The 24,588-nt window shown below is 41.9% G+C and overlaps 1 protein-coding gene across 1 annotated transcript; it reads right to left on the minus strand.

Annotated features, from left to right (window-relative positions):
- Window positions 1-5,039: 5,039 nt before the first annotated feature.
- PLAA (phospholipase A2 activating protein) lies at window positions 5,040-24,546 on the minus strand. The gene is made up of 14 exons (XM_019555336.1): window positions 24,330-24,546; window positions 22,510-22,703; window positions 21,532-21,632; window positions 21,315-21,435; window positions 20,822-20,989; window positions 19,916-20,051; window positions 18,475-18,644; window positions 17,766-17,923; window positions 16,409-16,628; window positions 14,435-14,503; window positions 13,996-14,067; window positions 12,230-12,331; window positions 9,383-9,547; window positions 5,040-5,802 (listed from the first exon to the last, which is right to left on the minus strand). The coding sequence occupies exons 1-14, from the start codon at window positions 24,467-24,469 to the stop codon at window positions 5,237-5,239; spliced, it is 2,382 nt and encodes a 793-aa protein (XP_019410881.1). The 5' UTR covers window positions 24,470-24,546; the 3' UTR covers window positions 5,040-5,236.
- Between the last annotated feature and the right edge of the window lie 42 nt (window positions 24,547-24,588).

Here is a 24,588-nt window from a genome sequence, read left to right on the forward strand (position 1 = left end):
AGGGAGGAGGGAAAGGGGGGGTGGAAGCCAGCTAGTGGAAAAATACTGCTGGAAGTGACCAGGGTATAAATATACACTGTTGCAGGGCTAGGGGCGCAGGATTTGAGACAATACAGTCTCCCTGCGCCTTTTACTTGAGCTCAAATAACCTCTGTCTACTTCTCTCCCCAGTGTGTTTATTGGCATGACGCACACTGGGCAATGAACCCAATTGTTGCCTCCCTCGGGCACCTTGTGCCGGCAACAAGAGGGAGTCTAAATTCACAGCAAATCAGAAAATTTGAAACTTTCATAATTCTAACAGCCCTGCCAATCATCCTCTTACAGAATATTTTCTTTTTTAAACCTTTAATGGGTAGCCAAGTCCTTGTAAAATTAATGGGAAACCTTCACTATTTATTCTTATCAGATTTTGAGTTTGGTTACTTTTTCTATATCTAGTTATCACAGTGTGCAGCACTATACAAGATGAGGGTGCACTGCTTGAAGAAATCACTGCTGTGATTTGATATGACATTGATAAGGAGGAGTTGACAGGGTCCAATTGATTTACATTTTAAATGTATTTACAGGGAAGCACTATGCATCACATATCACAAAGCATTCTAATGATCCTTATAACAGGTTGTGTTCACAAGTAATGATATATAAGGTGTGCGTTATTTCATGCAGAAGTGATAACATCCACAGAATAGTTACAGTACAGTCCCACTCTGAAGGGAGTCCCTGCGAAATTATACTGTAGGATTGTTTCAAATTGTTGGCTAACATTGTATTTTCTGTCACCTAGTTGCGTTCCCCTCCTCACCCCATCCCTCTTATGTTAGTCCTTTGCTTGGGCGAGCTGTATTTCCCTACTGGCTTTGTCATCTTTTTGGATTCACAGGCCTAAACAGCTACTAATAAAAGTCATTCTTTCTTCCAACATGAACAACATCACTGGTTTATTCCATGTCTGCTTGTGACTGCGCCCTCGATGAGAGCGAGTTGTCTATTAACAAACTCTCACATAAAGCCATTTCATCTGTAGATCTAAAATTATGCTACAAAATGAAGATAGGCTTATTCCTATTATGTGAGGGAGAATGAGACCAGTGTTAAAGCAACTGACTCAAGAGCACAGATCAAGTCAACAGCAAAGCTGGAATAGAAATAAGGCTTCCTTATTCATCTGGTATCCTATTTGCTTAACCATGAAATAGACAGGCTTCCTATCTCCTGTCTTCCTACGCAGGAGCTAGGAACCTCCTGACCCCTAGCTACTATGAAACTATGAGTCATGGTTTGGAGTTGAGTATTTTAACATCATAATTAACACACAGCTTTAATAGGACAAAAGTGACATGTTCTTTCTTGCTAGACTCCTTTTCTTCTAAGATCAGAAACACAGCAGACTTGCTAATGAAAGATGTAATTGGGGGCCCCAACCCTGTTACTGGGACAGAAGTTACACATAAACCGGTTTAAGTGATTATCAGAATGTGGTTTAAACCAGTAACAGAACAGCTGTTCAGTGCACATAAACCAGTTCCAAATTGGCTGAAATTGGTTTAAGATAAACCTGGTTGAATGTATTATCAGACATAATTGACTTGGGTCAAACTGGTTTATGAAACTTCTGTCCTAGACCCCTTCCTGGTTCAAGTGAAATCACAGTCCCCCAGTATGCTTTCCAGCCCTGGGCTGGGCTGTGCTGTCTGCTCCAGCAGAGCAGGGTTGAGGGGGCTCCTGGCAAACCCCAGCTGGGGTCTGGGGCCAGCGATAGGGGTTAACTTCCCTTCCCCAAAGTACAGAGCTGCTCTGCCCTGCAAAATCTTATTGCTGGCTGCGACTCTGGACTACAAGCCCCAAAGCCACCTGGAAGCAGGAAGAAGAAGTGATGAGTGGAGATCCTGGTTTTTTACAATTTAAAAAATCCCCAATGTTTAGTTAAGAAGCAACCCTAAATCCACATTTTTCCATGATTAAAATGGAACATCACTATAGATATAAAATGGTGTTTAATTTAAATAACAGAAAACGTGGATTGGGGTTACTTTTTTTAACTGAAAATTGGGGTTTTTAAATCAGAGAAAACTAGGATAGCTGGTGATGAGCAACCCCATAGCTGTGCTGCTGTGATGGACCGCAAATCCCAGAGACCTCGGGTGCAACAGGATGAGGAAATGCTATAGAGCCCTGCTCTAGCACCCCCTAGCTTCTGGCCTGAGCCACTGCAGGCATGTGGCTGCATTTCCTGAATCAAAGGTAAATGTGTGTCTAGTTGTTTCTCAGTTTAATATTTGCAACTTAGACTAACCTGCAAAGACTGAATCAATTAAGCCTTAGGCTTTTTGACTGTCTGTACTTAGCCTAAGAGTGAGGGAGCAGCATTATAGGGCTGCAGTCTGTCACAGGCAACTGAGCTAGTGCCAGCTGCAAGAAAGTAAGCAGCTCAGAGAGGACAGGGATAGCACCTACAAAACTGCAAGTAATGACTTGGGAGCAAAACTATGCTGCTAAGAGCTTCAGAAAAATAGTAAAGCTGAAACTGCTGCTGAGACCAGCCATGGAAGGGAGAGTGGAGCGCCAACCACCCCATGCTTCAGAGGTGTCGATTTAGTGATTCAGTGAGACAAAGCCAGATCTGGAGCAGAGAAAGTGAGTGCCACGCAGGCCATTAGCTGTGGCCAGATTAGAGATACACCACTCACATCAAAAAGCTGGCAGATCAAGCAAGACTCCCCTCCTTCCATGATAAGTGAGGTGGAATGAGGCACCAAAGCCTCTTCCTGATCTCTGAGGGCAGCCTCCCTCATTCATATCAATAGTCCAACAAGGTGTAGCAGGTGTGCTCATGAGGGTTCTCTGAGATTTGGCAACAGCAAATGGGGCGGGATTAGTTTGGCTGCCAGGGGATGCCACGGCCTGACTCCAAGACAGGTCCTGTCACAAAGAATGGATTGCAGCGGACTGTGAGAGGCCCTAAATTACTGTCAACAGGTAAGGCCTCTTTAAGTACCTGGACAGACACCCCTAATAGTCTTGTATTATTCCTTGGCATCTTGACAAGCTCCAACCAGAGATACTAAAACAAGACAAGTACTTTTGGAAACATCGTCTTGCTTTATTCAGCAATCAGTATATAGATTATTAAGTTTGTGCTGATGTGCTGAAGCTTTCTTGTGCATCTGTTCTGTATGTTGAAAGTTGGCAATTCCATTTTTAATTTTCTCATCATTTTAAAAGTAATTTAAAACAGTAGCCGCATGAGCTGGATAAGTAGCCAGATTTCATTTTGGGTTGACCTGATCTGATCACATGCTGGTACATCTGATGCATAGGTCCGTGTTATCTGGCTCTTGGGGCTCGCTACAGATCTGGAAATTTGGCAGTAAGGAAATTTGGAGTGTTTATTAATGCTGCCACAGCTCCAAACCTGTGAGGAGCCCTGTGGGCTGGATGACACCTCTACAGCCCAGGGGTTGAGCATTCGGATTTAAAACTTGAGGCCTAATCACCAGGAACACTTAAAACAGTATTTGTAAGGGGCTAGTACTGAATGTGATGACATTTTAAGACAAAAGATCCTAAAAAATAAGCAGCTCAACTCTAACTTCTGCATTGACCCACGCAGGTTAGAGCAGAGAGAGGCATAGATACAAAGAATAAGCTCCCTTCCTTCCTGTCCTAAGGTTTCTCTTGATGACCATGGAGAAAATGAACTCATCAGCAGGTGAGAAAGCTAGAAACAAAACAAGTTGCTGGACACTGAGCAGGCTGTTTCAGTTTACTTGAGATTTTAGCTGTTTGATTAAAAAAGCAAACTCAGAACTTATTTGGCTCTCTGATGGCAATGCGATTTGTTCCATTATAGCCTCTGGCAAATTTCTAGGCACAAACTGTCTCCATTATAATTTCTGGACCATCCCAGCTACATCACTGTCACTACCATTATATCCCGGCACAAAAATGGGAACCCCAGGCCCAGTGTCAATTCCTTCCTGCCCCAAAATTACCCTAGGGGCTTAAGTGTACCCTTTTTTCATAACTCTAACCAGAGTCATTCTGGTTTTACTGATAATCTTTCCAATAACTAGTATAGTGAAGCAAGAGGACACCTAGACTTTGTATAGAATGCTAACAGGGCTCAACCATGGGGAAGATGTGGGGGGGGGGTGTTAAATACAACTGAAACAGATCTGGGCATATAATAATCTGCCATTTTAGACTGCACTCTTCTACTGAATTTAGTACACTTTATTTTGAAGGATTCCAGAAAGCATTAGCATAGATGATTAAGGTCTACATCTATAAACTTATTAGTCAATAGGGCTATTCCTCTATTGCTAATTAAGTCTAGTGCAATTCTTTACATTGCTATGGCTACAGACTGTACCAACGTGATAAGACAGACCAACTATTTTTAGGTGATCACCAAATCAAGCATAGTGAATAAACTTAAAAGGCCCTTAAATTCCTTCCCTTCTCCTAAAGGGTCTCACTCACCCGCAGGCTGCTATGGCCTGTAAATGCATACAGCAATACCATACAGCTATTTAAGAAAGTGAAGATAACCACAATTACAAGTTCAGGCAGGCACAATGTCCTCACCAAAGCTAATTTCACAATTATGGCCAAATTCTAATCAGCTAAGGGAATCATGGAATCTTTAACAGTTAGATTTGGAGACAGTCTTAGCTTTCTGTTGACTTGTAAACAGCACTAGGAAGCAGATGCAAAGGCACTCAGCTTTGTGTGTTTTCAGGAATGTCACAGAAGAAAATTCAACACCACTTGGATCCAGGGTGGGCAATTATTTCGGGTGCAGGGCCGCTTACTGAGTTTTGGCAAGCCATTGAGGGCTGCATGACAGGTAGCCAGGGACAGATAAATATTAGTTTTCTAAATTCTTTAGGGGCCCTGTGCGCCACATAGAATGCCCACCCCTAAGATCTTCCTGAAGATCTTCCTTTCAAACCTGACCAAATTTGACTGTTTTATATTTTGAGAGACCAAACTGGATCACTGCTTAAGACAGGATGACATTGTAACAAGTCTCATCTTTCACACAGTAAAAACCACCAGTGCAAAACTTTATTTAGTCTGTTGTACTCATGACAAATTAGATCATCAAGTTTATTTTTCATCCACAGTATTTTCTTGGATATACTCAGTCACATAAAATATGAAAAAGCATCATCTTTCTGCATATTCTTAGACTTCCAAACACCCTAAAAAAACAACCCAAAAAACGCTACAGCAGATTAAGGACAAACCTACAGCATTCATTTACTTTAGCTGGTTCTGATACAGAGGCATATTTTTTTATTTGGGAGTCAACTCCTAGAGACTTGGCTAATTGCACAGCATTTGTATCGTCACTGATTAGTGTCCCAAGAGCCACAAGAAGTCTAAAAATGGCTTCAAGGTCTTGAACAACCTCCATGATTGTGCTGATTACTGACAAGCACTGAGCTTTGCCTTCAATGTTATTGATTTTATGTAAACAAACAGCATAGTTCAACGTCAACGTGGCCAGTGCAACATGAATGTTCTTATTGCCACATAATTTCAGTTCTATTGCTTGTGACATTATTGTGTCCCTCTGTGACATCATCAGCTTCTGGCCTGCCTGGCTGACAAAACAATTGCAAAGAGTTCTAAGTGCCAGCAACTGATTTGCTTGCTTTCCTTTAGGATTCAGAAACTTTAGAAGGTGGCTGCTGAATTGTATACTATCCTTTTCACTGCAGAAATTTTCATGCACCCGGGGATGCCTTATAGACAATCGAAGAATGTCTAATGCTGGGAAGACAACATCTAAGAAACAAGAAAAACATGTTTTAGTATTATACTGGCATTCCATTCTATACGAGTCTTCTAGAGCTTTCCTCAGTTGCATAGATTTGTACTCCTGCTTTCAAGGAGGTATTAAAAAACAGATGGTACAGAGCAAGGGTAGCCAACCTGTGGCACTGGTAGCAACTATGTCCACCTCTTATGGTAGGGGGCAGGTAGCATAGCAGAGCAGAGAAGAAGAAAACTGGCAGGGGAAGGGGATTGGAGTAGTGCTCCTGGAGGGCACAGGGCTTAATTTGTGGGCCCACCTCCCAAAAAGAGGTTGACACCCGCTGATGTAGAAAATAAGAGAGATTCATGATAAACCCGTTTCCCCAAATTTTCAAACTTGTGGAAATCCCTATGAAAAAAGGGATTTTCAGACAACCCCTGTACCAAACCCCCCCCCCCATTTTTCTTTTCTTTTTTTTTAAATTTAAAAATACATTCCCTCCCCTTCCCCAACCATTTCTGACTTTCTCTCTCCCTCTCTATTCCCTATAGATAAGTATAAGTGAGCTAAGACATAGGATAAGCTTCAGCATTTTATTTTGGTAGCAAGTTGTTTTTGTTTTTTCTCGTTTTCAAGTAAGTGCTCTGTTACGGATATCCACTGTTTTATATTATATAATTATTATGTTTATATTGATTTTTACTCTTTTATATTACTGTTTTACTGATACTATATGATTTAGGCCTACATATGTAAGTTAGCATAAGTCATGTCAAGTTTCCATTTTGTGTCCCCTGTCTGGGCATATCCTATTGTAACACTGTTGTAACTGTGTGAACTCATGACCCTTCTCCCATGTAAACTGGTTCCTGAATGAATGGGTGATTGATATACAATGGCACTAGGTCTTAAAATAACTCCCTCTGAATAACCAAACCATCAACTCCATGACCCAACCATCATCCTGCATTGACCCTCCCTGGCTCAAGATTTGGAAGACAAAGACTACTGCAGAAATCAGCCAACCCACCATTACCGATATCTGAAATTGAATGTCCTCACCCAGAGTGCACGTACTCAGCACACCGGGGGCTGACCCTTGCCTAGGCATGCCCCCCTGTCACTAGGGTCATAGGAGGTCTGCCCCTATAAAAGGGGGCAGTGAAGACAGACCCAGTGGGACACCCTTGCCATCTGGACCAGCACCATGCCACTACCTAGCCACCCAGAGGCCCTGCCAGCAACCCGCCTCTGGACTATACTTTCCCGGAGAAGACCCCGACTGGCCATCGAGGATCAACTAACAGCCCAGGATAGGTAGCTATCACCCATCTTCCTTCCCCAAGCAAAGGACCTGGACTGTGTCCCTACACACCTTGACTTCAATCCCTCCACCAAGCGTTTTTCTCTCCTGCTACCATTGTGTGGGTGTGTATGTGAGCGTGTGTGTAGGAACTAATAATTTTGTGGCGCTGTATAGTGTGTTGTTTGTTTAATAAACCTGTTATTTTGAAACCCTGAGTTGGGTTTTTGTCTTATTGACCTCCACACCCTCTGTCCCAACTCCCCTAGCTTTCTGCCTCTTTGTTCCCAGCCCCAATCTCCCAGCTTTTTGCCTCTCTCTTTCCTGGCAAGCCTACTTGCCACGGGGCTTTTTTCCTTGCTTCCACCCCAGTACCAGTGAGCTCGAGTAACCCTGGGGCCACTTGACCTTAAATAACCCCAAGCATCAGTTCCTCAGCCCAGCTTCTCTCTAGTCTACCAGTTCTAATCCCAGTCCCGGCAACTTTCACTCTCTCACCATAACCTTCCCCCCAGGTATTCCAAGCACACACATATACACTGTCCCATCCAAGTTAGGAACTCACCTGTGTACATGTGTAGGTGGGTGGTATGTGCGTGACCTGGTGAATATACATGTATGTCATTGTGTGCGTGATATATGAATTAGTGATCCATGTATGTGTATTGGGTGTGCGGGTATTGGTAACTGATTGTCTAATTTCTGGTGTGTGTAGTGTGCATGTGCTTGAATTGGCATGTGCATGTGCCTAGGCTGGTAATTTTGGATGTGCATGCACGCCTGAATTGTGGGAAGGGGTGCGTGTGTGTACACATGTGCACACCTAATTGATTTGTGTGTTTGTATATATGTGCAATTGTGTCACACCTTCCCATCTAACAGCACAATTTTGAGATCCTAAGAGTTGGTCTGGCCCTACAGGACAGCACCCCAATTCTTGGAAAATTTCAGGCATTTGCCAGAAACTCATGTTGCTTTGTATGTTGACTTTGGAAAGCATCACAGAGACTCCAATGACATTTTGCCTTAAGAATTCAGATTAACAAAGTGATGAAGGCAAAAGTGGAACATGGAATATTGCCGATTCACAGGCTGTGGCATGAAGCATCTCTAAACAACAAGCGGCTGAAGGATCACCTTCCCCTTCCATTCTGAATCTCGCATCTCTGACAGCTAGAAGCAATGCTTTCCAGAGGGCAAAGTTCAATCTATTTTCAGCTGCCTTCAACAGTAATTATTTTATCCAATCTTAAGAAGAGTTAAGGAACAGCATCAATCTGAAACCTAGTCCACTTAAAAAAACTTAAGTTATAAAACAATTCAAGCCATTATACCCATCCCTAGCTTTTCTACCAGCTTTTATGGTTCTATGTTATTTTCCTTTGGTATTTTACAAGGCAGACTCATGTGAACAAGGGAAATGAACAATTTTCTACACACAAATCTGTCCAATGCACAAATTTAAAAACAAACTAAATTCAGTTCCTTAAAATTTTAGTACACAGACAGTGCGCACCCAAGTGAAAGTGCGTATTTACTTAAAACCAAGTCAAACGTAACATTTTAAAGCTAAGTAAAATACCATCTTATATACCCCCATCCCAGCTGCTTGCAGAATATAAACTTCAGTACTTCACAATTCAAAATCTGGCTCATATAATCACTTTTAAGTATGTCACTTTTTCAACTTACAACTAATGAGCTCCAGGGTGGCTGTATTCAGAACAGCTTGATTTAACAATGGCAAAATGACAGGCTGTTAAGCAATACAATTAGGACTCTACCACACCATAACCCCAAATTAGTGATCTGAGAAAGACAGAGAGATAATTAGCCTAAGTATTTGGAGGAACAGACATGCACAGTAGGGGTACAGCTACTGACTCAAAGATGGGATGAATGTCAATTGTCCTTTACAAATAAACCTCTTACCTCCGGCCCAAGCTAAAAAGCTTAGTTTTGTGGATGTCTGTAAGCTCAAAACGAGGATGGCTAAAAATGGTTTAAAGCAGATGCAGAGGGAAGTGCTAAAGTGTTATTTCTCATTCACTGTAGATATTTCTGCCACGTTTCCTATAACAACATGGGTATAACCCTTACTTCTCTGGTTGAATTATACTGGTCTCATTGTTTCCTTAAATTGTCCCATTGGTTTGCATCTATTTGTGGTCTCTTGTCTTATATTTAAATTGCAAACTTTGAAACAGGGAATGCCTTTATTCCATGCTTGTAAAGAAGCCAGAACAATAGAATCCTGGTTCATAACTGAAGTTTCTAGGTGTTGTAATGCAAAACAGAAATCATACCTTCTGGCCAGTTAACTGCTTTCCACAAAACTTGTAGCTGCTGTGCTGTAGGTGTTTCTGCAGAGCTATTACATGTTATGGATAGTATCTTTTCTAGGAGTATCAAATCATCTTCTGTCAGCTTTTGTTCATCAGATACACTTCCATTAAGTTCCTTAAGTTTACCTGCATAACCAAAAATCAAGTATGACTTACTGTATCACATGAAATCCTTAAAGCAATCTACAGATCAGCTCAAAAGTACTAAACTTCAACTATCATCATAGCCTTTGAGAGATTTTTTTGCACAAAAACTCATGTTCCGTGATTTCTTTAATATTACACAGGAATACCTGCTTGTTAAATGCCGGGAACAACACAGCACATGCGAAAGTATAGACACACACGCACGCGTGCACCCCCCCCCCCTTTGGTTCATGAATTGGAAGCTACACTTCCAACTGTGATAATTTAAGAACACTTGAGTATTTTCAAATATGCTGTAACTGCTGAAAAGGCCAATTCCTATACCACTTTCAGATCACAAATTTTAGTTCCATCAAAAGGTATAAGCAGACAGTACTACTTCAACTTCTCCTTGTCTTCTCAACTTTTATGAGGACAGAAAATCAATGGAATGTCCTGAAAGGACTACTTCAGGCATTGCATGAAAAACCTACACTGTTTGTAGCCAGAAGCTTCTGCTGCTAAGTTCAGGAAATTTGTGGTTGGAAAAATGTCTGCACCATGGGCTTGGAAACTTTCTGGATGAGTGACATGAATGTGTCAGTTTCTAAGCGATCATTAAAAGGTCTTTACTATTGCAAACGCAACCTTCCAAATATTAAATTAAGTGTAAATGAAGGCAATAAGGTCTTAAGTCTATGAACAGCAGTATCTGATGCTATTTGCTTTGCTAAAATGTGACAGAATGAAAACTGCCTCGTCTTATAGGTCTCACCACCCCTATTGGGAAACCGTGGGCAAAAATTTGAGAGATGCTACAGAACGAAAAGTAAGAGCAGCACTGGAGGCAAAACTAGTACTATTTACTAGAGAGCTCCCAGAAAGGAGAGCGAGCATAGGATGACAAAAGATCGCCAGCATCCACAAGTAGTTAAGACCTTACAGAGTAACAAAAATGCTCTCTTTTTTCCAGCGCGGACTGGGGATGACACCAAGGGTTTAGGCCGATTCCTTTTAAGCACAGAGTACAGAAAGAAAGACAGCGATAAGATCTAAGAACAGCATTGTCATGGGAATCCATGTTTGTATTCTTTCTAAGTAATTGGCGTAAGTAAGTACTGGGCATCACCTAAGTATACAGTATATCAACTCCTACAAGAACATAAAAAGGGTGGAACAATTGGGAAGTAGATAAAAATGAAATGCTAGAGATGTTAGCGGGAATGAGAAATTTTTGATTGGACGATCGTCAAGGTAGGCAAGTATGCCTTGCTTTAAAATGTACATAGAATCTATCACAGCTTGAGGATTATTTAAAAAAATTAGATTTATAGGATTCTCAAATGCACCAGACAATTAGATAGAAAAAAAGACAGAGAGACACAACAGAAAATAAACAAGGTAGACATGACAAAGTTAAGTTGACAGTCAAAAGGCTGAATTGATTAAAACTTTGCAAATTAATCTAAACTGTGTAGATTGAAACAATAATCAAGTGAAGATACATTTGCATTTGATTCTGGAAATGCGGCCAGATGCCTGTGGTGGCTCAGGCCAGAAGCTTGGGGGGAGCGGGGTGGCACTAGAGCATGCCTCCCTGCTCAGCTGGAGCAAACAGCTTGGGCCCAGGTTAGTGCACCCACCCTTGGAGGGAGAGGTTTGTTGGGGAGGTGCAATGCTTCCTGGAATGCAGGGAGACTGTGCGTTAACTTGAAGTCTGGAGGGAACCTGGGACAGAAGTTCAATAAACTTATTTAATCTAAAATCAGTTAAGTCTGATGCTACATCCCATCCAGGTTTATCTTATATCTTAAACTGGTTTCGGCTATTTTGAAAGCAGTTTATGTGCACTGAACTTGTATTGTGTTACATATTTGAACTGGTTGCTGATCACTTATACCTGTTTAGGTATCATTTCTGTCCCTAGCCAAAGAGGGAAGAAGACAAAAGAAAACAGTGTAGATAGAAGCAAAAACAAAAGTTACAAGGAAAGAGAAAAGAGAAAGCAGCTACCACTAGAAGCTACTGCAGGAAACAGAGAGTGGACTAAAGGAAGCAAAGGTACAACAAAAATAAATAAATGAATAAATCATCAAGGTACAATTAAAGCTTCTGTCCATAACTGTTGTATTTCATATAGCATGGTCAAGTTAAATAAGTACAATGGTCCTTCTTGAACATAATTTGTGAAGCCACAGAGGACATAACTATATAACATGCAAGGAAGACATAAGTACATGGTGTATTTTCAAGCTCTGACCAAATGGAGAACTAACACTGCCTTCAAAGCAACCTGTGGAGCTCCACTGCAGCAGGTGCAGAAAAGACTTGCATCTCTCAAAAGCATAGCCAAATGCCAAACAAGCAGGATGTGTACATGAGACCTGTATTACAGGGATAAAGAAGTAGATATATATATTTTTTTTTTTTTACATAAAAGAAGGCCCTTCGTGACATCTATCCTGGCCTCCTAGTTACATTTTTAAAATCTAGAGTGTAGGTAACTAATCACATGGCAGAAAATGATAATAGATTTAAACATTTTAATTGTGCAAGACTAGGTCAATAAGAGTGGTAAAAATGAAGTTTTTTTGGAAGGACTGAGAAAGAAGAGGAGGTGTAAATTCAAAGCAAACTAAATTAAAAAAAACAAAATCAAATTCAAGACTAAATCACTCTCACCCAGTATCTGCGTTGGATTGGCTTGATCAAAAGTAACCGCCTCCTTCTTTGGAAAATAAATATTTTCAGCCTTTGCTGCACCTGAATGGTAAGCACCATTTCCTATACAAGAAGATAGGTATTAGAACTTCACCAGAATACACGTATATTTGATAACAATGAGTAACTACTAGAGCTATGTGAAACTTCAGTAATCAATTTGATTCAGAGGAGATTTGTCCCGATCCAGGGACTGAATCTCCAAATACTAATCAAAATCGGGAGACCAATTAAAAATTTCCAAATTGATTTGGAAAAGCTTTGGCTGCTTTGGAGATTCAGCCATAGGCTAAACAGGCAGCTGACACAGCTGTCTCCAGTTGTTAAATCTGTTGGGGTTGGAGGAGGGAGGGGTTGGGGCTGAGAAAAGCCTAGCTGGGGCAGGGAGGCATGGGATGTGGGCATGGCAGTGCTGGGAGTGGGGGCTCTGCTCTGCTCTGCTGCTGCTTGCCCATCTGGGACAGAGGGGGGCAGGATGCATGTGCAGCTCACTCCAGACAGAAGGGAGCAAGCAGCAGCAGGGCAGAGCCCCCACTCCCAGTGCTGACGCGGGTAAAACAGTGCTAGGAGTGGGGGTTATGCTCTGCGGTAGCGTGCAGCAAGCCGCACTTGCATAATGTCCCCGCCCCCTACCCACGCTGGCTGGGAAAACGACAGCAGGGCATAGCCCCTGTGGCTCCTCTGCCAGGGCAGAGGCAGACAAAGCCGGAGGAGCCACGGGAGAAGCCCCCATGGCTGCCTTGCCCAACCCCAATCCCCCCACCTGGGCCAGTCTCCCACTGTCCTCTGAGTCCCAATCAAATACTTCCCTATTAGCACAGGCCTAGTAACCACCCTTGGGGGGTGTTTTTATTATTATTATTGTTAGGAAAGTCAGCTTTGCCGGCTATTTTCTGGAAAGCCACCTTATTTTCATATGTTTATATAAATATTTATCATTGTTGTAGGTACACAGGTAGTGCCCATAACAAAACAATTATGAGAACAAAAGAGGCCTGTGTGTTAAATAAGCAACACAGTTTTCCAAATTCTTTGTTATACAATACTGAACTGCTAACTGATATCTAGATTACAATAAAATCCTAATTACTCCATATTTTCTGGAATTAAATATCATAGCCAAGATGTGGGTATGGACAAACCCAAATTTCAAAACAAAGACTCAATAAAATATTTTATGCTAGTGTTTCTGTAATTAAAAGTGTAATTTATTTGAGATCTGCAGGAACTCACAGCTAAATCGAAATACTTACGTTATATGGACCAGAGGCTGGAGATGTTTTTGGAAAGGCATTTTCTCCTAGCTTAGCCATAAATTAATAGGTTTGTCTTTTAAGCTGTGCCAGAATTATATTTATAAAGGGTAAATATAATTAGTTAAATTCAACTTATTTCAACTGAATACACTCATTTCTCTAGCTGGAAGCACTATTAGTGGCAAGTCCATTTAACATAAGCATAAACTTCCATGCTCAAGGGACAGATTAGCACCTTTACTTTGAAATTTTCCCAAAAGATTCCCACTAGAGTACACATATAGGACATACAATTAACTAAAAAACTTCCTCTACTTTCTCACTCAGTTCTAGGGATGTGTAAGCAGCTTTGTTGCAGTCGTTTTCAAATTTTAGATTAAATTATGCAACTCATCTCAAGTACAGTGTTAAAGGAGAAACTGAAGTTAAAGGTAAAGAATGCTTTTCTGCTTGGCCAGATCAATCTCTTACCTGTAAATGGATCAACTCCACTTAAGGAAGCAACAGCATTTGACGCTGAACCTGGAACATAGCGGCCAGCACCTAAAAGATGCAAGAGTTTCTATAAGAGATGATGTCAATTCCTACCACAGCATGACAAGTAAAAAGGTCCCTAGATTTTACAGCTATTTAACATCACACACAACAGTTTTTTTAAGGTTCTCAAAGTAAAATTAAATATTTTTAACTAGATACTATACCAAAATAACAATAATTGTGTAGCTTTTCCTTATACCTGTATTACTCTATGCCATATCTCATTTTTGTAGGCACAGAACTCTAAGAGTCAAAACTGTGGTTCTGAAGCGGAGAACTGAGTGGAAACCTTCGATCTCTAAGCTGGCCACTGTTTGGGACTTGGAAAAAAACCTACCTTGGCATGTAACAAAAACTGTCAGTTGTACAATACCTGTAAATGGATCTGCTGCAGGGACTGCATCTGACCCAGATGAAGAACCTGGAACATAGCGACCAGCACCTGCAAAGTAACAAGCCACAAAACAAGATCCATTTATTCTCATGTTGATCATATTTATCAAGATCCATCTATTTTGGTTACTCTTCAAAAGCAAGGCACCATTAAACATCTCTGCATACAAGATTATGCAAGTTCACTAGGCTTGATTACTTGAAGAACTCAGCTGTACCTACCTTAAAATTTCTCTTGCTATAACCTACTTTAGACTGCTAAATCAGAAAGGAATTTACTTTGTATTTTATGCGGTTTTCTTTTTGTAGCTCACTAAATTCTGACAAGATGATAATACATTCTATTTAGGTTCTTACACTGTTCATTTACAAAGCATATTTGTATCTTTGACACTTAACTAAATAGAGATACTAACTTCTAAATAACATCTATTAAGTAGGCTTCCTTTTTACTCTCTGTTAAAATTAAAGAGTTGCAGGCGTACGTTAGTTATTTTTATTTCTAATCAGCTTCATCTATTTTTCATCCATTATCATAATGCTGACATCACATCCACATACCAATCCCACCCTCAGGAATATTTCAGTCTCAAAAACAAAACCTCACCCAGCACTGCCACCCCTCTTCTCCTTCCACCCACTCCCCAAAACAACCCCCCACCACCCTGGTTTACATTTTTGGGGTTTTTTGTTCTTTATGTACTAAAGTTATTTTTTGTTTTAAAACCTGAGATTAATTAAAAAGGAAGTAAAAATAGAGTTATACAGCTTTAAAAAGCTTTCCAGTTATTACTGACTAGTAGGGCTGTTTGAAGCTTTGGTCCCCGATTTGATTTGGCAGAGATTCGGCCCGATTTAGTGGCCAAATCTCCGAATCCAAATCCAATCAAAGGACTCTTTAATCTCTCTGAATTAAATTGGAACCCTCCAAATTGATTTGGACATTCGGCAATTTAGAGATAGAGGTATGTAGAAAAAACATTTAAATCTGTCTCTAGGTAGCAGGTGGCTCATGAATGTTGTGATGCTGGGGCGGATGGAGCATCCCACAGAAGCATGGGGGGCTCCCCAACATGCTTGGCAGCAGACCCAGAAGTGGACATGGGGCACTTCTAGTCCCCTGGCTCGGTAACTGGTGCCTCCTGGGTCTGGGGGGGGTGGGCACCTGGAGTCCCCCTGTGGCTGACCACCGAGCCACCAGGGGAGCGCAGTCCTATACTTCTGGGTTCACTGCCGAGCACGCACTCCTGTGGGATGCTCCATCTGCCCCAGCATCACAACAATCACGAGCCATGCCTGCTACCTCGAGGTATGTAGAAAAAAACATTTAAAAGCTGTGTGTATGTCTGAATCGCTGATTATCTGAATCAGCATCAAATCTTCAAATTCAGATTTGGCCAAATCTAAATCAGGGACAAAGATCCAAATCAATTAATCGAATCACTGTCCCCAATTTGGGCTGAATCCAAATCGAATAGGGCCCATTTTGAACACCCCTACTGACTAGGAAAAGCATGAATTGAAGAACAAAAAACTTTAGTATTCTGAAATTTGACAAATTGTTTGTTGAAGATGTAAACAACCTTGAAGGCTAGATGAAAGCTCTTAGGTTTCTCAACCAATTCCACTTAAGATCAAACAGAAGCAATGCTCTGAAAACATGGTTTAAACAAACTGAATCCAAGTACTGAGGCTAGAACAACAAGGCACAGGACTCTGTTATGAATATTAGATCTGGAACATGGAAAGCAAAAGTTGGCTCATTTGTATGTTGATGTACAAAATGCTTTCCCAGGATTCTAAGATCACATTCCAGATTTGTAAAAGTATCAAAAAACACCCTTACACATTGTACCCCGAAGTCAGAAGAGAACACACATTTGTATGCACTTTATGAACACAGATATTAAAGCTTCAGAATTATGGGTGCACCAGTAATAGTTTTATTTTTTACCTGTAAAGGGATCTGAAAATTCAGTATTTGTATTCCCCAGTGTTTGACCTTTGGTGTTGTCTATAATAAACTTGGCCACTTGATCCAGAAACATGGGATTTAGATCATTCTTCTGAAGGAAGTTGTATGCAGTCAACCAAGGATCATCATTCATGTTATATGGCAACTTGTAGGAAGGCCCACTTTCATTCACATCAATGGTGAAAACAAAATCATATTCCTTTAAGTAAAAACAGAAAGAGCCATAGAAATGGTTATACCATATTTTGTCTATACATACATCATATGCATCAAATATAGACATATGATAATAACAAACCAAAATTTCTGATGTTATAGGCCAATTAATAATTATAACACCCTTCTACCCTGGCTACTTATCTATATAGTCTTTATTTACAAAATTGCAGAAACACAATAAAAACAAAAAACCCCCTGTGAACTAGGTTATTAAGCACTGGCAAAAAATATTCAACAATATTTAAGGGGGCACATTTCTTATGATAAGTTTAGCCACCCATATAAGTCTGGATCAGATGCCCACAGGATTATGGAACTAATCATGCAAGGTACCACACTAAGCAATAACATGCTCTAGTAAATTAACCACCCTACTCAGCTAAAATTTACTATTTCCCTCATTTGAGGTTTCCTACATCAGATAAATGGTTCCACTAAACACATTTCAGAAATAATTAAGTACATACTTTATTTACCTGAATTGAAGGCTACTCTGAATTGAAGCTGACCCTTCTAGTAATTAGATTCTAGATGCATACAATTTTTAAATGTTTTATTTTTCCATGCATCAAATCTAATTATTGGAGGGGCATCTTAAAATTTGTTCCCCCAACAGTTGCAGTAGGGAAAACTGTTGCAGTCAGCACGGCGGCAGGTAATGGGGGAGTCAAGAGGCCTGACCCCTGCCTCTTGCCAGTCAATAATTTACCCCCTGTTGCCTGCCCCCCATCCCCTGCCCTCCTCCGACTGCTTGCTCCTTTCTCCCTTTCCAGTGCCCTGTCACGGCTGGAATCAGAGACACAACAGATATCTGTCCCACCCACCTTGTACTCAAATGCAAGATGAAGGGCTTCTCCCTCCCACCATCTGCCCCATGTTAAGTGTGGGAGAAAAACAACCTCATCTTGGATTCAAATAAATATGACATTACAGACAATTCAAGTACCTAATATTTCCACTTCTAATTCAGAGGTGTTTTACCCTATATCTATAATGAAGCACTGAAAAGCTCCGTACTTATTTAAAAGTCTACTCCAGAAGGCGACTCAAACAATGATTTTGTATGAGAAACTACCCATTTTTAAGACAAGAGATTAACTGAGAAAACATAACGTACTTTTCCTTCATATAATACTCTTCCAGGTGTTTGCTGTGTAGCTCCAGCAGAGCCAACAACATCACCAATCTTGACCCATCTTCCTTCCATAACACTCCACTGATAGGCTTCAACTTTCCCACCATCTTTAATTAGTCGTGTCTGTCCATCTCTCGTTCCTTGAAATATAAAAGAACACAATTATATGGAGTAGAGAAATACGGTAGTCTAGTAGCCTCCACTTTTTTTCCCCCTCAAGCAAATAGTCTAAAGAACTTCAGCCATATTCAGAATTTGTGGAGAAGAAAAAAGTTATCCAGGAAATTTTTAAAGCTAAAATACAAAAGCCATACAAGAACAGAAGAACAGCAAAGTACTACACATTGGAATAAAATAGGAGAAGGAGCGTGAAAATAATTTTAGGGTAGCCATATATTAATATCTGCCAAGTATATTACAGGGACTACAGAGAGACGGTTCCTGATAACTCACCATTTCCCCACACAGATAACAAGTAAGGGGGAAAATAACTCTTGTTACTCTCACCCTCCTTTTGTAAGGAGCAGAGATTGTCAAACTTCTACCATTCAGAGATAGGAGTCATGGGTTAAGGCCAGAGGCACTTCTCCTCAAGAAAGAGAACTTTCTGCTTAAGGGTTCCCCTGACTTTTGCTGTTGTCTTATAGACATTCACTTTAATACATATACATATAGGAACAGAGGCATTTACCTGGATCATTTAGATGTTCTCTTCCAGGAAGATCATCGGCATTAATGTCTCCTAAGTCACCAGTCTTAGGGTCAATTGTAGCTTGGGAAAGCTCATTTTCAAAAGCTTGAATTTCATCAGCACTTGCTGTGCGCTCCAAGGACTCTGTAAATATTCGAATGATTCCATCACTTGAGAGAGAGACAGAGAAAGAGAGAACCACGTATTTAGAAATAACATTTCCATCACTTAAATGTCAAAGTGGTTATGTTCATGGAATACAGTAATTGGAACCTGTGGCTGGCATTTTCTAACAAGGGAAAAAACTGTATCTGCTACCTAAAAAATTAAATTCTCATGCTGGTAGCAGTTTATCATTAGAAGAAATAAGTAGACAAATTAAACAAAAGGTGTTATTTTGAGGTTGAAGGCAAGACCACTCTCCCAGCCCCAACCACTTAAAAATTAAAAAAAAGAAAAGCTTTGCACTCAACAGCTCTTGCCAAGCCAGGGGGCAATCCCCGCTGCCACCCACTGCCCCATGGTGCATGGGGGTCTCTGCCACAAGCCCCGAGAAGCCCTGACGGCCGCTGCAGGAGCTGGTGAGGGTGGGACTTTAAAAACAGCGGGGACATTGGGGCAGGCAGGGCAGCTATCAATGGGTCTGGGAGAGTGGGCAAGGGCTTACAGCGGAGCCCCCCACACAGCACAGGGCAATGGGGGGCAGTGGGGATTGCCCCCCTTGCCTGGCAAGAGCCAATGAGCGCGGGGCATTTTTTAAATTTTGTTTTTTAGTTTTTTTAAAGAGCCTGAATGCTGGTGCTGGGCAGGGCGGCCATCGACGGGGCTGGGAGAACCCCCCCACAAACACTTACTGGCACAGAGTCCTGGTCCAGCTCCCTGCAAGGGTGAGCAGGGACTGCCCAAATCTCCCCAAATCTTTTCCAAATTGATTCGGAAAGCTTCAAAACCGATTTGGACCTTTTTATCTGTCTCCCTGTTCAATTTGGATTTGGAGATTCGGCCGCCAAAACCAATCAGCACCCAAAGCTTCGCACAGGCCTACAGCCTTGTTCCCTCTTCTGCTGCAAAACTACAGTGCAAGTAGCCTAGCCTCTTCCCCTGTAGCACCTGTACTGTACACATGCCAGCCCCGTCCCTCCATACTGCCATGTCCCCAGGAGTGGGGGCAGGAAGTAGGAGAGAAGGGGAAATCCAAAGAACCTGGCAGCTGAACCAGAAGCAACTCATGTGGGATGGCAGCCAGAAGCTGCTGGGACTGCATGCAGCCCACACTGCCAGTTGGACAGCCTTGGAATAATATATAAATAACACTAAAAGTAAGACATTTTACCTGTTCTTTTGTTATGAGAAAAAAAGTATATGATGCATGCACTTAGTCAGACAAGTGTTTTTCCAATTCAGATAACTACAAAATACAGGTAAAATGGATTCTGGGTACCTTGCACCAACCACAATGTCACCATTGTCCAACACACAGCAACACCAGACAGACTGAGCTGGAAGTCTGATTGTCTGAGCACACTCCCCTTGCTTCCAAATTCTAAGTGTTCTGTCCTCTCCAGTGGTTACAAAATCTAGAAGAGATGATTTTTTTTGTTTGTTTGTTTTTAATATCAAAAGGTACAAAATAGCTTTATGTAAGCAAGCATCTAGCATTTATTCAAGAAACAGAAGTGATTCTTTAAACAACTTCTCCCATTTCTTTAAAGAAATCTACAAGGGAAAAAGATAAATGTAAAAATCACACATTTCTTGGAAGATGTATAAATGTCAGTGTGTAAACAGTGGTGGAATCGGGGAAGGTAAACTTATGCACCAGACAGACATCTTAAGTTCCCTTCTCAGGGCGCTAACAAAGCACAAAACAATTTTGCCTTTATCAGGGCCTTACCTTATCCCGAGTCTTCAGGGTTTCACAATCCTTGCACACCACCTCTTCCCTCTTAACCCCTCTGCACCAAACTGAAAACTGGTCCCTACCCCCCACAGGTACAGAACACACCCCCTCCTTCCCTCAAGTCCCTTCATTGATCTCGAGTCTTTTCAATCTGCCTCTCTGCCACAAAGGGGCACATGGAGCAAGCATATAGTTTTATAGTCCATCCAGTTCGCCACGAACTTTAGCCTCATTTATTTTTTGAGATGCTCTGAACTCAGCGTTCAGAATAATTTTTCCTTCAGCAACAAGCTAACGCTGTACACTGTCCATCTCAAAGAAAGCTATAAAAATGGAATCTTGAAAAATAAACTCATATTATGCAAGGGCAAATACTACCAATCAATCTGAAAAGCTACTTTGCTATTTTACTTGGAAAGAGTCTTGTAAACTCCACAAGTGTCCTACCTTTACTTTGAGGGAACACAGATATGCTGTATATATAATTTGTATGCCCATAATAAACTTGCAGACACTCGCCAGAGACCTGCCACCTTCGAATACTCGCATCATTAGCGCAGGAAAGAAATTCTGTTTCACTGAGAATAGCTAAACCTCTCACACAATCTTCATGACCTTTATGAGAGAGAGAAAAAATTGAATGAATAAAATGACTGTTTTCGTTAACAGCAATCTAACATACCTATATTTTTGCAACCTCAGATCTATATCTAGAAACTGATATTCCTTAAGGATCCAACTTTCAAAAGCTGCTCTGCTCAGTGTTTTCTGAAAATCAGTTACTTTTAAGGAGGTCACAGGTTGGTTACCTAAAATGACTAGACTCTTATGAAAACCTTGATCTAAGAATTACATTTTCTCAAGCCAGTTCACTTATACAACATCATAACTGCTTATTGTATTTGCAAATGCCATCCATCCCTTTTGCCTAAATCCTTACCGGTGAATGTTCTCTCACATCTGCCTGCCTTCCACAGTTTAATAGTTTTATCAGCTGAGCCAGTCAACATTAATCCCTGTTCAGGCAGTATCTTCACTGCCCATACTGCAGCAGTATGACCCTGCGAACAACACCACAACGTTAGATCTACCACAGATCAAATGTACACAAGATGCTTAATTATTTATTGTCCGATACTCTTGCAGAACAACTATACCTGTAGTGTCATCATGCATTTGTCATTCAACCAGACTTTAGCAGCTGTATCCCACGATCCACTAAGTAAGGTGCCAAATTTCCCAGATGAAAGGCTGCAAACTGGAACAAACATTCAGATCAATACTGACAAAGCTGGATTGCAGAAAACTAATCTCCAGCCTTACTCCAGTTATATATGGAAAAAGGTTTTCCCACATTAGCAACATATTCATATAGCTTGCTTTTTTTTGTTTTTTTAAAGAGACACTTCTAAAGTTAGTTTGTTTTGGATAAGAGTTTAAAATCGGAATAAAAAACTACAACTAGGAGGGCTTTTAAAGCATGCACTTGAAGTTTTGCCATGTATTCATCATGAGTTTCTATCCCCTCACAATCCTGATTCCAAAAAACCCATGCTTATTCTGATGTTCTCCAAAAATAGCAGTCCCTAGCAAAAGCACTCAGTTCACCTAGTCACTTTCTGGTACTCCTCCAAAAAGCACACATAACCTATGAGCATTCTGTCCACCATTTAAAACTCAACCCCCAACAATCTGCATGCATTTTAGATGGAAATCCCAACACAGAGAATCAATATTAATTTATTCGTGTAATGATATAAAGTTCTCTCTCACAATTTGTGCATTCCATATGTCTATATTAAAGACAACTTTCTCTGGTAATGCCACATTCACTGCACTACAGCAATATCATTCATCACTAGAAGTATTGCTGTTGACAGCTGCAGTGAAAAAGTGCTGTTTAGAAGGAAAGCTCCCTGCAGCAATGGCTGTCATTTTGTTTTGGCTTTAAAGTGTGTAGGAGAGTCCTAATCTGTACCAAACACTTACACAATTTACAGAGAAACCAAGCTAAACAAATTGAAGTGACTCAACTTATCAATACAAGTTAAAGACATGTATTTACAATCTCCTCTGCATCAACCCCAAATTCAAAACTCTAGACAACAAAACCCCCTAACAGGAATAATAATTACCTGTGTTTTTGTGCCCCTTGAGAACATAGAGTGGAGTTGGGCTGTCCACTGTGAAGATGCAAATATTATGGTCATTGCCACCTGTTGCAATTAGTCCACGAGGATAGAGGTCACTTGGAGGTATGATGCACACACAAGATACAAAATTGGAATGGCCAGTCATACAGTGCACTTCAGTAAAACCCCTGTTAATACTAAACAGACATAAACAAATAAGTTTACATTTACTGCCATAACAAAAAATTACTCATTTGAGAAATTTAAATGACAAAATATATTTATATTTCAAACTCATGTTTTCATAATTTTACTTTGGGTTAAAGTTGTTAGAGGTGGCTTATACAGTGACTCAAGCAAAAGGAAAAAAAAAAAAGAAGAAAAAAGTACTGATGAAAAAAAGCCAAGTTTCCAAATTCTAAACAGCTCAGAGTAGCAGAATTTCTTTTTGCATCATCCAGTGTGCAAGTCCCAAGTCTACTCTGAAAACCACTGGCAAGAGCTAACACAGGCTGAAAGCCACCACTGAAATATAGGAAGTGGTTTGTTACTGAAATGTATTGGTCAGAACTCACCATATTTACTCTTTTACCACAGGTACCATTCTGCCTTAAAAATCAGCCCAGCAAAACTTCGGGAGGGCTGAGGATGGGTGCATATCCTAGCAGAGAAACTGATTTTCTGCTCTGGAAAACCAGTAAGGCCAGTTCTATTCAGGCAACACCCAGGCCTATTTGATATGTCCTGATGTCATAGGCCTCGGCCCATCATAAGCCCCACTTTGGAACTGAGGCTACTGCAGATATAGCAACTAATTGCTTGGGACAACAAAAAGAAAAACAGGAATGGGAGTGAGGCCATAGACTAATAATTAATAATTAGGGCAGGGGTTTTCAACCTTTTTCAACCACTGTACCTGCAGGAGGCCAGATGCAGAGCGGGCGGGCGGGTGTGCGTACGTGTGGGGGGGGGGGGGGCCACGTGAAGAGCTGGATGCCAAGCAGGGGGAAGGGGGTGGCAAAGGGCAGAACACAGAGCAGGGGGTACAGGATAGGGTGATGAGCAGCATGACCCTGCTCCGGTGAGGCAGCAGCATGGGATGGCGATGCTTTATCCCCACCCACCCCCGTGAGCCCCCTGGGACCTTTCAAAGTACCCCCTGAATTAGACCATCAAAAGTGGACACTGAACAAAGGTCACCAGTTAGTTGCCAACTGGCCCATGAAGGAGCAGAGGGAGCCTGTCAGTGGACTCCCTGGGCACTTTTTCAGTTATGCACTTCACGCCCACAGCCCCACCAAGTCCTGGGACCTGCTGGACAACACCCCCAGCTCAGCTCAGCTGGTCATCTATACAAACAGGAAGGATGCGGGGGCCAGGAGGACTCTGGCAAGTGTGGGGCTGCTTTCTTAGGATGCCTCCGCTCATGTCTCTTGGCAGTTTCACTGGTCAGCATCCACAGGCCAACAGAATCCCTTGACACAGACACACGAGCCAGCAAGTCATCCGACTCCCTGGACACTTCCTCAATACAAATGGCTTCGCTGCTTTGCCAGAGCAGAAAAACCTGGTGTGTATATCATATGCATGTGATATACGCAGACACACACACACACACACACATATACACACGCACAAATACACGACGATAAGTGCATGCAGGCAACTGCAGCGGTAATGACCACCTTTCCCGGTTCTAGTCCCGCCCAGCAGGTGCGGCCCCTGCCCACACACCGGGGGGGAGGACGCACACAAGACGACCGAGCGGCTCCCAGGCTCCGCCGCCCAACACCGGACCCGGTCCGGCCCGGCCCCACTCTCACCCGCCGGGCGCCCAGAGCCGAGCCGTACGATCCCGTGACACCGACACGAAGCCGTCGGGCGGGAAGAGGCCGCAGCTCAAGCCCCGCACGTCCAGCTCGTGCCCCGCCAGCGAGCAGCGCAGCCGGTACGTGCCCGCCATGGCAGCGGCGCTGGTTCCCCGCAACTCCGCGCCTCAGGCCGCGGCCTCTGACACAGCAACACCCGCCCCGCCGGAAACCGCCATCAGCTCGCGCCGGAAGGAGCGTAACCGCCGCCCCC

Source organism: Crocodylus porosus, unplaced genomic scaffold, assembly GCF_001723895.1.
Source record: "Crocodylus porosus isolate Cpor-Errol unplaced genomic scaffold, CroPor_comp1, whole genome shotgun sequence".
Lineage (NCBI taxonomy): Eukaryota > Metazoa > Chordata > Crocodylia > Crocodylidae > Crocodylus > Crocodylus porosus.